The sequence below is a fragment of the Kryptolebias marmoratus genome, linkage group LG10, assembly GCF_001649575.2.
Source record: "Kryptolebias marmoratus isolate JLee-2015 linkage group LG10, ASM164957v2, whole genome shotgun sequence".
Lineage (NCBI taxonomy): Eukaryota > Metazoa > Chordata > Actinopteri > Cyprinodontiformes > Rivulidae > Kryptolebias > Kryptolebias marmoratus.
The window spans coordinates 20,471,700-20,486,290 of record NC_051439.1 but is presented as its reverse complement, the minus strand read 5'-3'; the positions used below and the strand labels follow the sequence as shown (position 1 = coordinate 20,486,290).

The window sequence follows — 14,591 nt, the reverse complement described above, 5'->3', positions numbered from 1 at the left end:
GCTTTTAGGACAATGATTCAGCAGTAAGCATTCACACTGTGTTTTAGCAGGAAAGTTAGGGTACTTTTAAACACATTGTGTTTCTGCTTTATGACCGCATGAACGAGGGAAGTTTAACAGGCTGGAAACAGAAAGTCGAATCTGGCTGAAACGTCACACGTTACGGTCTGTTAATTAAGAATAAAGAAATTTTAAACTGAATTGATTTGTCATGGATGGATAATATTAGTTTTATTGTGTATTTCATGGTATTTCGTCCCACCAATGACACCATTTTTCTACCTCACATCACCGTTTCGTGCACAGCTTCTTTGACTTCCTTCATGTGGAAACGAAACATGATGCAGCTTGATCCACTTGTTGCAGAGTGAATTAAAAATCACTTCTAAATGTAGGCGTTTCTCAGACGCCCTCCCTGACACACCCTTTAATAACCCTAAACTCTGACCTGATTAAGATGAAGGTTTTTCCTGCGTTTCATCGCTCTAAATGCGTCGGGTGTGACAGTCTGAGTTCAGAGACGTCGGCAAACTTCAGACGCTACGTTTGACACACGATAGTCCTGATGGTGCTGCGTTACGAGTCCATAAACACGAACCAGCACTTTCTGCTGAGATGTTTCTTTATATTTCACGTCTGGGCTTCGCCCGAGGACGCCGCTGATGGACAGGCCGTCTCGCTGTGAGGCTCAAGGATTAAATCGGTCAGTTGGAGGAGGATGCTGGGAGCCGTGTGAAGCAGGAGGGTTACCGTTGGGTTTTCCTCCCGTGGAATGTCTGAAGGCTGTTATTGGAGAGCAGGATGAATATTTTTACTGGAGACGCACAGCAGATGTGAAGATCTGTGATCAGAACAATGTGTGTTGGGAAACCCAACACACACACACACACACACTAAGTCAGTCAAACACACTCATGTGCTTCAGATTATAGTTACAACAGAAGGCGACACGAGAGAGAAGCTTGTGGTTGGAAGAGGTTGAGTTGCCTCTCATTAAAGTTTATTCTGTTCATTTCTTATAGTCTGCCTTTTGAGCATGACTAAATCTACGTATTCGCTTCAGCAAACACGAGACAAAGAGAATCACCTTTTTATAGCTGTTTAGAAGACTCCAAATGAATCAGTGAGTCAGAACTGGTAATTGGATAGATATGACATTTAGCAGCGCTGGTTTCTGTTTTGGTTTTGGGCTATAAATCAAAACTGCGGCACTTTATCACCTGGTGTCCAAAATAATGGGACATTAAGCTGAAAACATTCATGATTCCTCTATAAGCACTTCTCTGCAGAGGCGTTTATCAGTCCTGTTAACGACCTGAAGCTGCACTCCCTGTCAGCGTGCTGTCCGCCATTCAAACAGCTTTTTATTTTGGCTTCTTTCCTAATAGGATGTGCTTTTATTTGTAGCTAATAAATGAGCGAGCTGCGGTTTACCTGAACAGAGTTATTTATCACACATCTTTGTTCAATTTTGGAGATCATTTAACTTGTTTTTGTCATTTTTGTGTGATATCTCCATCTTTGCAGCCTTAAACAGGTACTGTCCCTGACGTTCAGTTATTTTATGTTTTCTACTTTCTTTACTCGCTCTGCAGAGCCCGACTCATCTAGAACAGCAACACCGGCTGAAGTAATTGTCCTGATTGTGCGTTTGTTTGTGTGAGAGAAATGTGTGACGCAGCAGTCACATGCCTGTGTGTGTGTGTGGAAAAAGAAGCAGGATGAAAACGTGACGCAGCAGGATTCTGATATCTGAGCACACGGACGGTTAGCGTCGCTGGTCTTTCAGGAACGTGGGTCGTCTTCCTCGTCGCGCACATCTGGAGCGAGGAGGGGGGTTGGTGGCTGGCAGCAGCTGGAGCCGCCGTCGGGCTGTGGCGCAGTGATTTCACTTCTGAGAGAAAGTGGTAGAAAGAAGAAAGGGAGGTGTGAGGAGGGCGGAGAGGCAGAGAAGAGGGGGTGTCGCTGCAGCAAAAAGCCAGCTGCAGAGGGATGACAGGACAGAGGGAAAGAGAGATGAAGGAGGGAAAGTAGAAGAAAGGATGCTGACAAAGAAAATCATTAAAATGATGACTTTCATTTCGTCTTTTTCTACTCATTGTCAGGCTTTAAAAGCCTGTGCTGTATTACCTGAATGCAGAGTCACATTAAGGGTTTTTACTCTGTTCACACGTCATTCGAGAACTCACCAATAAATAAGAGAGTTTCTGTGAGAGAGGCCGCGAGGGAGGGCGGGTGGGCTGAGCCGGCGAGCCGGAGTCGTAAATCTCAGCACATCGGCAGACGGACGGGAGGGAAAGTTGTGATAAGGATCGCTCCGATTCCCACCCCCTTCTTAAAGCCCTCCGGCGTCCTGCTCTCCAAGCCCCGCGAAGGTCCGCCGGGTCTCTGCGATTCGCTGCCACCATGGAGTGGAACGAGGTGGATCTGGTGCAGGAGTTTACCGTCGAAGGACAATGCAGCAAAATTAAAGTCCGCTCCTGCAGGATCACATGGGACAGCCTGCAGGTAAATACGGCGCAGCGTGGCGCTGATGGAAACTGCATGATAACATCAGTGTGACTGACGCCAGCAGGATTCAGACATGAGTCAGGTGGATTTTTAACTTTTTACTGTCTGCAGGATGCATGCTGGAATGAAAAACATTGTAGAGATGGGACAGAAATATTTAGTGTGTTTAAACTTAATCAAATCAAATCAATAAGTTATCATTCACACTATTTTATGAAGATTTTGTGCAATAAATTGTCTTTGAGTGAGTAAAAATAAAAGCAAAATGTTTTTGGAAAACATAATCCAATTTTATGGCTTTTTCTTTTTGGGTTTCTAAAAGAAACTGTCTCACAAAGCCAAAAAGATGATTGGAAGAGTAAAAATTATCCACCTAATAGTCATTTAGTGCTGTTTAATCCTCGTTGGAGCCCAAATTTACCTGGTCTTGTTTATGTTTCCTGGCACTGTTGGGTAGTTTTTGAATTAAATAAAAAGACAGCAGGCATAAATATGCAGCCTCTACAAGTCAGTCTGAAGGAATAATGGAAACTGTGAGCTCTTCTAATGACTCTGAAGCACTGCAGTGATTCTTTACCTTCTACTCTACATAAAACAAACAAACATATTAACAAATAAATAAGAAGATAAAGCTGACGACGCATAAAAGCTGAATCTCCTTGATTGTGACTTTCTCCTTGGTTTTTAACTTTAAGCATTAGTGGTTAAAATATTCACTCGCCCCTTTAAGAAGCAAAATCCATCATCAGTTGTTGCCGATTTCGTGACGTAAACAAAACCAACTTTTTGTTTCATAACAATATTTATCCTGCAGCAGACATCGACATAAAACTTCTCTCTTTTTTAAAATCCTTGTTAAAGAAGATAAACACTGTAATACATAAAAAATCATCAAATTTTAATGGTTGTGTAAAATTTCTGCCTTTAGGAACAGATTGCTTTATTAACCCTCACTCTTAAAAAACAGATTTCACATTTAAATTTTTTATATTTGCTCAGATTATGAACTAAATGTGGCCCAGATTTACTAAAAGCTGTCAGCATGTTTTTTTCCATCCGCTATCTGCTCCTCCTTGATGTTTTCACACAAACCAAAGAGCAATAATTCTATGTTGTTGCAAACAGACACACACTTTTTTGACAGTTTGTTTGTAGATAAATGCCTCATCTTAATTTAAAGAGAGGATAAATCATCGTATCTTTTCCTCACAGGGCAGAAGGTCGCTCCTCTTCCTGTTTCTTCTCCTGAGACAGTTACAGGAGACGACATTGATGGTCTTTGAGAGTCAAATCAAATGTTTTAAAGCCCTGGCAGTTTTATACAATGAATATGCGTGGGGTTTCCTCCTCATGCACGCATAAAACCACGTTTAAACATGGACGAACTGCGCTGGTCGGTTTGCGTCACAGTTTGAGGCGCACATCTCCCTTTGGTGAAATGCACCACAGCCTAATTTGCGCCCAAAAGAGCTACACAAACCTTTTTGTAAATCTGGTTGTGTTTTATTACTCGTTACTGGTCCTCGGTTATTATTATTTTTATTTTTTATTTATTCATGTCTTTACTCCGAGACGCATGGAGGCATTTGTAGTTCATTTAAATACTCACCTCCCGGAAATTTACATTCAGAAAGCGAAACTCCCATAAATATGTGCGCAGCAAGGTCAGATCACTGTGCTCACAGCCTCTCAGGTGGAGATTTATGAGGATAATAAATATCAGAACTGACTTTGTGACAGGCGCAGGGTCGTAGTAAACCTGCCCTGGAGTTTCATCGTATCGCATCAAAAGTGTTGTTGGCTTCCCTTACAGAAAAACAAACAAGTTTACCTCTTTTTTTTCCACATGAACGTGTCCTAAACGCTTATTTCCTCAGGTGTAACGTACCACTTGTTGTTTTTCTGTGAGGGCCAAGGCCCGGTAAGACCGGCACAGGCTGGGTTTCTTCCCAGGTGGACCAGTTTGCATCGACGTCTGCAGACTCTTTAAAATGTGCACCAACACGAGGACGTTCTGGATCCCACAGGTCAGCACTTGGCTAATGGCAGGCTTTAATGTGCGTGATGTCACTGTCTAAAACATGATGGAGTCTGCATTATGTAAAAAAAAAAAAAAAAACCTGCAGCATCAGCGTTACGTTTCAAGAATAACACAAGTCAGCCTGAAGGCATTAATGCTTTCTACAACCCGACGTTTCTGTCAGAGTCATTAATCACCGATGCATATCATAACTGTCTCCTCTCCCCAAGAGCGGTGAGAAGTTTTCATATTTAAGAAATCCCAAAACACAAAGCGTCTGTTCAGCATTATGGATTGTTGCCTCAACTCCTCCCTGACTAACTGAGATAAACCAGGATTATTATTTTAACGCAGTTTAAAAGCATTTTTAGACTTCTGGTTAATTATTAGGAATCTTCAAGTGCTCTTTCTGAAAGCCTGGAGCGACGCTGGCTTTAATAAATTCATCACAAAATGAGTCACAATGAGTATTTTTTAATTTTTGTTATTATTGTTGAATTTTTCATCTTAGAAGCATCAAAATGATTTGTAGTTTGTGGAAATTTGCTGATTTATCATCTGGCAACAAGCTGGCTCTGCTTACAAGAGCACCGAGCTTCACAATGGTGCCAAACATTATACAAAGGGATTTCCCAGCAGAGAAAAATGGTCAGTTTCAAAGGAAATCATAATGGTTATAAAACAAAGGATTATTTCTGAAGACGTGCCTGTTAGAAAACTTCGATTTAAAGCTAGATTGAGAAGATTGTACGCTGATTTAGTGATAGATGGGGTCAAAAATGGGCAAAAATCAATTTTTATTTATTTTGGTCTGCAGCCTGAGCTCATTCTGACTCATTTTGCAGCACGGGTCACACATATTGATTATAAATTTGCTGTTTACTGAGAAACTGACTGGATTTCCTGATGAATGTGACACACCGGGTGGAGAGTAACAACAGGATGTAGCCGGGCTCTCGTAATTCCTCGAAATGTTTGTCCTGGATTAAAAAAAACATCCGTGTCGCTGCGAGGTGGCGGCAGTCGCTCTGTCGAGGACGCAGAAGCTGCTGAGTGACCTGTTTGGGTTTCACCTCGACACTGACGGTCCTGAAACACAGGTGAACAGGAAATAACGAACCCTAACGCGTAGATGTGTGTGTGTTTCAGGTCCCCCGTGTGGAGCTGACCCTCTCCGAGCTCCAGGAAATGGCCTTGAGACAACAGCAGCAGATAGAGGCTCAGCAGCAGATGTTGATCGCCAAGGTAACGCTCACACCTGTCTCATCCCACAGCTTGGAAATAAAACATGCAAATTATCATTTATTTCAGGATTAGTGAGCTCTGACAAAACCTGCAGAAAAACTCCCATTAGGGATCAGTGGGAGTTTGGTGGAGCACATGAGAGAACGACTTCCCCTGACAGAAATTAGGTTTTTGTTTCCATTTTTACGGTTTTTAAACAATTGCAGTTTAAGTTTAATGATTTGAACGGGACGTTCAACCTGACAGCTGACGTCACACACACTAAGCATCAAAACCTTTGCAAAATAAACTCTTCTTACTCTTAACTTATTCAGCTCGTAGTCAAATTATACATCAGAACGTTGGGCTTCTTGTCCTCTTTCTCCCAGTCTGTCTCTGTCTGCTGCAGGACACATCATTTTCGCTAAAATCCCCAAACTTCCACAGACCAGTCGTGTTTTTAGCTCAGAATTTTCTGATCAAAGGCTGGAAGCGAAGGCTCCTTTTAGCTTCTCGTGTTTCCTGCATAAAACACAGTGGAAACATTAATGTCTTCTGCTGCTCGCGGATCAAGGATGTCCAAGATCTGGCTTAAAGTTTTCACACGGCTGCGGTTTGTCGTTCTTAGTTTTCGGTCAGTTTCCGTCCGCCTCTCAGGGAGCGACTCTGTCCACGTTAGAGTCTGTCGGCCTCACATTCTTCAGAAACAGGACGCAGGATCGGGGCGCGATAAAAATAAGAGGAAAGACGCTTCGTTTTTAAAGAAAGGCATGGATGGTTGGGCGAGGAAATGACCTCTGAGCTGACAGGAAGTTGGGTCAACAAACAGCTGCGACTGCCAGAACAAAAAAAAAAAAATCATTTGGTAAAGCGTGTAATCTTGACAAACTTCAACCTTTATTTGGCTTGTTTTGGCTTATGGAGGCCATTATGGGAGTTATATTTCTCTGCTGTCACATTTATGCTGAGTTTCAGCTTTTTTTTTAAAGCAGCGAGTGACAGATTAAACGTTTCCTTCCTGCTTTTTGAGTCCGTTTCTTTCCCTCTGAGAGGGTGGATTTCAGAGGCACTCTTCTAATTCAGGGTGGATTAATGACTTCCAGAGGAGAAAAAAAACCCTGAAACCTTTCCTCCTGCGCTCTGCGATCAAACAGGCTGCTGTTATGTAATGTGTTGTTAGGTGTGTGTGTGTGCTTTCAGTGAATGATGTGTGGAGAAACACACACAGGTCAGCTTTCCATCACGTCAGCATGATGCAGAGAAAGGAGGTGAAAAGCGCCTCAGTCAGCTTCACACATGGCAGCTCTGTTGTTTCCCTAAATGTTTTACAGTGTTTGGCTCAGATACACTGAAAAAAATCAACAGGTATGAAAAAAAAAAAGATAAAAATAAAAATAAGATGTCCGGTTTGGAACAATTCAGTAAAACGTTAGCAGAACCAGGAACGATTGAGTCACGGTTGAAAGTTTTCTGGGTTTGGTTTTGAGTCAGCTTTTGTTTTTAAATCCGCTTCCTGTTTTATTTTGAAAATGCTGCGTAATTTATCCCAGCTGGTCCTCACGGCGCCGTCTTCAGGTGGGACGTGTTTTGACGTGGCATCGCATTTGAGTTTTTCTCCCGCCTTGAATTTATGACAATCTGATTTAATTTTTTGTCTTTTCAGCGGAATAACTCATTTAAGCTGACCGTCACTAACGGGTTCAGAACGGTTTGGGTTTGTTTAAATCTAAAATCTTGTTTCCTGACCATTAAACTGTGTTGTCTTTGTTATTTTTCATAGATTCAACTAAATAAATGGGAACAATTTGTGACAGATCTGATTTAAAATAGCTTCTGGTTGTCTGTTGTGGGTCCACTCTTCACTGATTCATCCCTCGAGTTTAGGATCTTTTTTTATGTCTGAATGATTCACAGATCAGATCTAGAAATGATCAGGTACAAGGACCGAAACTGAGTGAGAGAGCGACCAAAATCTAAAGAAAAACTTTGAAAGGCCGACCGAAGAGGTGAAATTAAATCAGCTCCTGCCTCTTTGTGGGAGGTTTAATCCGCTGAAAGTCAAACTTAGAGCCGTCAGTCCAGCTGGTTTTGAATTAAAACCTATAAAAACCTGAAAAATCCTCTTATTTGTTTGTTTGTTTTCACGCAGGAGCAGAGACTGAGGTATCTTCAGCAGGGCGGCAGGTCGAACCAGGGGCAGACCCAGGTGGGCTGATCATTAAAAACACATCTGAGTGGCGGAAGGCTTTATTTTTAATTCTTATTATTCCACGTTTTAGTCCGAAGCTGAGAAGCTGCAGCGGCTCAAAGAGCGCGTGGAGACACAGGAGGCAAAGCTGAAGAAGATCCGAGCCATGAGAGGCCAGGTGGACTACAGCAAACTGATCAACGGGAACCTCTGTAAGGCTGCACCGCAGGGACGATGACCGTTTACACCACAAATAATTATCAAGAACAGCAAGAAAATCAGCAAAACCAGAAATGATACAAATCAGGATTCAAAACGCCACAAAGAATGAGTTTAATTTCACAGCTAGACATTTGTTGCAGCCTGTGGATGTTAAAGAGACTTAAATCTGATTTTTCTCCCTTTTTTTGTCTGTTTGCAGCTGCAGAGATCGACCACATGAGCAACCTGTTTCAGGAGAAGCAGGCGGAGCTGCAGTCCGCCGTGATCAGAGTCGACCAGGTAACGAGGAGACGCACCTGCTCACAGAACGGGTTCAGGTCTGGGTGCTCCGGCTCGTCCTGTCAGGGGCAAAATAGACCCAAAACACAGGAATATTATCTTAAATTAAAAGTTGTGAGTTTCAAAAGGTTTTACTGAAGAATCAGTGAACAACAGGTAACAACATGTGACCAGAAATCAGGTTTTACGTCACTTTTTTGTTATGTAAGGAACTTTTACAAAGAAAATATGAAGATTATTAAAAAGCTGGATTTCTGATCGGACTTGATTTGTCATTAAATTAAAGGAAGAAATCTTGTTCCTGTCCTGATGTTTTGAAGTCAAGTCTGTTCAGGTTTCACCTTTTAATGTTTATCCTGAGGCTGACGTCCACAAGAGACTTTTCTTTTAATTGTTTGGTCAAATCTTAGCTACAAAACCAATTAAGTTGCCTGTTTACTTTATAGTTGGTCAAACTGATAAAATCACTTCAAATCCCAGATGATTTTGCTGAACTTGTTTGCAAATTCAGTTTTCTGTTTTTTGAGCTGCTCTTTAACCCGAGTGCCTGAAGGCTGCGGTTCTTTTTCTACAAATGAAGCCGAATGACAGATAAACGTTCTTTATCTGCAGCAGATCAGGAGTTCTTACGGTCGTTTTAATGTTTGATTTCCCAGCTGACTCAACAGTTGGATGACCTGAGGAAAGGACGCCTCCAGCTGCACTCGGGGACCCCACCTCAGGGGGCTCCCGCCTCTCATAAAGGCTCCTCCCTGTCCGGCCCTGCAGCCGTGGAGCTGAGGAAACTCTACCAGGAGCTGCAGGTGACCGGCTCCTACATGCCGACCCAGCAGGTTTCCGTTCTTCAGCTCAGACTCCTAACTGTGGTGCCGTTTCAGGCTCGCAACCGCCACAATCTGGAGCAGAGCGGCAAGTTGGCTCAGAACAAGGAGCTGCTGAACAAGAGGAACGCCCAGGTGACGGTGATGGACCAACGCATCTGTGACCTGAGAGAACGCCTGCACAAGAAGAGAGCAGAGGTAGGACCCGTTCCTGCCGTCGCAGGCTTTTAAACTCGAGTAACGCTCGTTTAAACTCCGCCTTCTTCTGCTCCTCCAGCTGAGCCGGATGAACGGTGGCGGCCCGTCCTCCCCTCAGGCGTCTCCCCACTCGGGCGGGGGAGTTTCGGGTCGGGTGGCGGCCGTCTGTCCCTACGTTCAGGTTCCTGCCGAGGGGAGACAGGACCCCGGGTACCCCCTGCCTGCTGACCCACCACCCAAACCCGCCGCTCTCAACCACGTCCGCTCCCTCTCAGGTTGGTAAAGTTGATCTTTGTAGGCTTTTTAAATCCCCTTCGAACTCAGGTTTCTTTCTGTCTAACTGTCCTTTTGTTCCCTCTTCCTGTCTTCTCCTGTCCCCTCATCTGTTGTTCTTGTTGCCATTACCGGTCCTGGCGTAACGCGGCGGCCTGTCCTGGTGGCGGTCGCTGCTGTGACCGTCACCGTGGCGTCGTTCTGTTGTGTTTTTTATTCCCCTCGCTGGTTGTTACTGTCTCGTGGTTGGTCTTGTTGTTGTCTTGGCTGGCGGTGCAGAGGAGGACAGGACCGGAACCAGGAAGCCTCCCGGCCAGTGGAAAGTGTCAGATTTAGACATCGTCCTGTCCAAGCCCACTGAGACGTGGGAGGGACCTCGAGCCCCTCAAGGCGGGGACGGTAACAACAGTGAGTCGTTGGAGGGAGTTTTACCGCCTCTTTGCTGTTCTGTACCTGCCGTAACTCAAACTAATGTCAAAATCTTGTGATATATTGAGATTTTAGTGTTTACAGATCCCATTCAGAGTTTGAAACCTTGGTTCTGTGTCATTAAATAAGTCGAGACGAACACTGAAGGCAGGAAAACCCAAAGCGAAGTCCCGGTTCTCTCGAACGTTGCGGACCGTTTTGTGTGTTGATATAATTACACAGAGCAGATGGCGAGTGCAGAGAACATAATTAAATCAGAATCACAAACTGACCTTAAAATGTGAGGGTCGCGTGCTAAGGGATGCAGACGAGACATCCGATAGTCAGCAGCTGCTCGGGGTTAGAAAACAGCTTCAGAAAATAAACACAGGACTCAGATTCGATTATTCCTGAGAAACCCTCTGACCCGCTGCAGAACGGAGGGGAATAAACTACAAACGGGAAAATTCATGACGAAACTGAAGACGCCGTGACGCCTAACAGGAAGCTGAAACCTAACTTAAATCCACAACAGAGCCAGACTCTTATTTTGAAGAGTATCTGTGAGCTTTGTGCAAAACTTCTTTATTTATTTAAAACAGGGACAACAGCACATAATGTAAATATAACCTAACAGCAGGTCAGCTAAAGAAGAAGAAAAAGAAACAGCTTTTAAACTAACAAAATGCACCTAAGAGTGAAAATCACAAACAACCAAACTCTCATCGACTTTCTCTTCAAACCTGAAGTGGAGGACTTCTTTAACCTGTCATATCTCCTATTTAATACATTTTTACACATTTGGCCTCCAGACGTTTCCGAGACTCACAGTTGGAGAATTTATGTCGATTCGTTTTTCGCATAATTAGTTCGTTTGAGGCTCAGTTCCTGCGCTGTGTTTTTCCTCTCGTAAATCCTGGAGGATTTGAGCAATTCTGTCACGAGAAACTGTTAAAGACATCAGAACTCCAGCTTCCACGCAGGGCTGGGTTTTCGTTGCGACTCGGGGAACAGCGCTTCTGATTTTTGGACGAACATTTTAAATTGTGACAGGAACAGAAGCATAACCACCAAATGATAAAGGTGCTTCGATGCTTATAGATGTTAGGTGACAGAGCAGGCATTAAACATGACTAATAACATCAACAGTTTAACATTTTATTATCTGTCTCCATCGTTTTCACCAACCCAGCTCATGCAGACTGGAAAAATAACCCCGTTCGCTCCCTGGTAGAACCACGGCGTGTTTAACCTGCGCTGTTAAAAGCCTCATTGTGTTCCTGAATGCCACAGTTCTATTCCTCCCCGGGCCTGACGTCATGTGGAAAACGCATCGTAGCTGTAGATCACGGCGAGCGGGGAGGAACAGCAGATGAATGAAGGGAAGTCTGAGCTCCGTCTGGTAGTCTGTGTGAGAAAGATAACAGGAGGTTTGAGAGTCTGCTGCCGTCAGACAAACTGCTCGGGTTCAGAAAACCCCGAGTCTTTATTATCGCCCCACCGCCGAAAGGCAGACCGGACAGAAATCTAAAATGGCTGCAGTTCAGTCAGTTTTACAGATATTCAGCTGAAACTTGGCGTGGTAGTGGCTGGTAATGGACGTTAATTTTCTGCAATAAGCAAACCCAGATTCCTTATTTTTAAATGCACATTATATGAAGATTCATTGCATTTTTAGTGTAAACACACTCAGCTCCTAGAGAAATCAGCTGGTTAACCATGAACTGAATATACGGCGCCGCTGGACGGTTTGAATCGAGTCGTCCTTTTGTCCTTTGCGGCGGGATGTTCTGTGTCCTCTCTGCTCCTTGTGCCGCTCGGAGAGGCTGCTTCTAATCTGAGCTGCCGGGCCTGAGGCCAAGTTTCCACCTCGCACAAAGCTGACTGCTCGTTTCCTGTCAGGACCGTTTGCTTCCCGAGGTCAGCGGGTTAAAGCGGCGGCCCGACCCGGCCCGCAGAACTCTGATGTTCAGCAGGTAATCAGTATTATTCTGGAACGAGGAGGAGCTGCGGTGTTCTGTCACTCTGTGGTTCTGTTAGTTGTCACCTCTCGGCGAGGCCACTGAGCTTCCCGCGCTCACAGTTGATCGAGTTGTAGGGATTAACTCATACCACCACCTGCACCGAATCGGCTCAGACAGTCGTGTCGTTCTGGTCAAATCAAGATTCAGGCCTTCAGTGCTGCAGCCTTCTTTTTAGACGTCAATCTGCCGCTGCGTCCATATGTGTTACCAAAATATCTCCGATTTTACTGAAACACTCAGGAAGTGATCGTATTTTACGGATTACCTGCTGGAGTCGGCTCCGATCAAGATGGAGCCGCAGGTAATCAAATTTAGCAAACAGAAAACTTCCTATAATTCAGTTAATTTCACAGATATCGAGGTAAAATAAGTGTGGTGGTAGCTGAGGGTCAAAGTTATGAGCTAACATAACTACAACTTCGGGAGGGCGATGTGCATTCCTTCAGTTTAACTGATTACCGCCTTCTGGCCTTTTAAACTTTTTTTTTTTACCACATTTAGTGTTTGCTCAGCTAAAGGACAGATATGTCAGTCTGAAATGAAAAATAACCAGAAAACGGGGAATGTTTTACACAGATCTGCTGACTCGGTCACCAGGTCTGAATTATTATTTATAGTTTTGCTTTGCTTGTGTTTTACTGTAAAAAATATTCAGGCACCATCTGAGCGTCCAGAACTTTCTTTAACTTACATGTTTGTTGTTTTTACTAACTTCTGACTCTGTTTTATCTGATCCTTCCTCCTCTGCATTTGCGTCGGTTTGCTTCTCTTTGTGTTTTGAACTCGGCTCCTTCTTTTTTCCCGTTCAGCCAACGAGGCGCCGTGGCCGAACATCAGCAAAGGTGGACCAGACTGGAGGACCTGCAGTCCAGAACAGGTTCTGTTCCTGCTCTAACTTCTGTGAATAAAGTGGATGTTTGGGTGTTTAAATGTCGTCCTGAAGGCCTCGCTGGTTGTTTCCTCCCCTGCAGCTTCCCTCCGGGTATGGGACCTACCCCAGCGCCTCCCATCAGGCAGCGGGGCATCACTGCGCCACGAGCTCGCTGCCCCGTTCTGCTCCCGGCACACTGGGCTGGCCCAGGTCCACCCCGACCTCTTCATCCTCCTCCTCCTCCTCCTCCTCACAGCAAATACAGCAGCGTATTTCTGTCCCTCCTAATCCAAGCCAAGGTAATCCAGCCCGTTGTTTATCTTTGTTTGTTTGTTTGTTTGTTGTTTTCTGGTTTAAACTGATCCCCGCTGGTAGGTTCCACCACGTCCTCGCAGTCCCCTCAGGCTGAGCGCGCAGACCCGCCTCCAGCTGTGGCTGTACGTCCCTACGTCCCGGACCACCCCTCCAGGCCGCAGTCCCCCAGGAAGGGCCCCCCCACTGTGAACAGCAGCTCCATCTACAGCATGTACCTCCAGCAGGGTCAGGCCAAAAACTACGGCTCTCTGAGCAACAGAGCGGCCGTCAGAGCAGGTAACGAAAATCGATTTCAGCTCGTTAAACATCTCATCGCAGAAAAATACAAGTCCCCACCTGTCCTGTGTTTTCTCTCCTCAGTCTACGGTAAACCCATCCTGCCCACCTCCTCCTCGTCTCCGTCCCCTGTCCCCTTCCTCCAGGGAGGAGGAGGAGGAGGAGGAGGAGGGGGAGGCGTGAAGGCAGCGGGGGAGGAAGGCAAAGATAAAGAAGGAGGAGGAAACAGCAACGGACAGGTTCCTCCTCCACCTAACGTGGACAACATCCCCCGTCCCCTCAGTCCCACCAAGCTCACACCAATGGGTACGTTCAGGATTTAAACGAATGTTTCTGCGCCATTGTTCTGATATTTTACATGTAAATAACTGGAATCACTCACTGCCTGGTCAAAAAGAACCTCACTGGATGAATTTACCTGAATTAATGAATAAAAAGCTCAGAGACGTCCTGCAGAGATTATTCTGTTTCAGCTGCAAACAAGATATTTACCCCAAACTAATCCAGTAACTAGATCCTGACATGATTATACTTTTAAACACATCCTTTGGTGATAAAAAAGGTGCTCCTCTCCTTCAGAAAGGTCGTTTTATAAACCTGAAGTGACTAAAACGAGTTCTGGAAGAACTGATGAAAGAAAATCATCTTTCAGGAAGAAAAGTGGTCAGAATTATTCATATTGTTGGATATAACCATAAAACTTGAGGTTAACCTTTTCTGTAAAGTATTTCGGCCTCCCGTCTCTGCAGCTCACTCCCAGTTACGGTACCAGAGTGACGCCGACCTGGAGGTTCTGCGGCGGCGCCTCAGCAACGCCCCCCGGCCCCTGAAGAAACGGAGCTCAATCACCGAACCCGAGGGCCCGACGGGGCCGAACATTCAGAAACTGCTGTATCAGAGGTAGGCCTCGGTTCTCCCCCAGCAGGAAAACAGAGCGGGTTTGGTGTTAAACTGAGGTGAA

General features: G+C 44.9%; 1 protein-coding gene and 1 long non-coding RNA gene across 6 annotated transcripts in view; one reads left to right on the top strand and one right to left on the bottom strand.

Annotated features, from left to right (window-relative positions):
* Positions 1 to 14,591, top strand: part of LOC108247016 (apoptosis-stimulating of p53 protein 1) — a 34,514-nt gene that overhangs the window by 16,233 nt on the left and 3,690 nt on the right. For 3 of the 5 annotated variants that reach the window (XM_017434845.3, XM_017434843.3, XM_017434850.3), the window contains 13 exons: positions 5,681 to 5,776; positions 7,905 to 7,961; positions 8,035 to 8,155; positions 8,365 to 8,444; positions 9,101 to 9,247; positions 9,323 to 9,463; positions 9,543 to 9,738; positions 10,016 to 10,144; positions 12,978 to 13,045; positions 13,140 to 13,338; positions 13,415 to 13,630; positions 13,715 to 13,936; positions 14,380 to 14,530. In XM_017434845.3, coding sequence (XP_017290334.1) covers positions 5,681 to 5,776; positions 7,905 to 7,961; positions 8,035 to 8,155; positions 8,365 to 8,444; positions 9,101 to 9,247; positions 9,323 to 9,463; positions 9,543 to 9,738; positions 10,016 to 10,144; positions 12,978 to 13,045; positions 13,140 to 13,338; positions 13,415 to 13,630; positions 13,715 to 13,936; positions 14,380 to 14,530 — 1,823 coding nt within the window. Of the gene's footprint in view, positions 1 to 2,274; positions 2,509 to 5,680; positions 5,777 to 7,904; positions 7,962 to 8,034; positions 8,156 to 8,364; positions 8,445 to 9,100; positions 9,248 to 9,322; positions 9,464 to 9,542; positions 9,739 to 10,015; positions 10,145 to 12,977; positions 13,046 to 13,139; positions 13,339 to 13,414; positions 13,631 to 13,714; positions 13,937 to 14,379; positions 14,531 to 14,591 lie in introns of those variants that run through there. The other 2 variants (XM_017434849.3, XM_017434848.3) reach the window with 2 other exon arrangements.
* Positions 1,448 to 2,304, bottom strand: LOC119617406. The gene is made up of 2 exons (XR_005233649.1): positions 2,190 to 2,304; positions 1,448 to 1,982 (listed from the first exon to the last, which is right to left on the bottom strand). It is a non-coding gene; the product is annotated as an uncharacterized LOC119617406 (long non-coding RNA).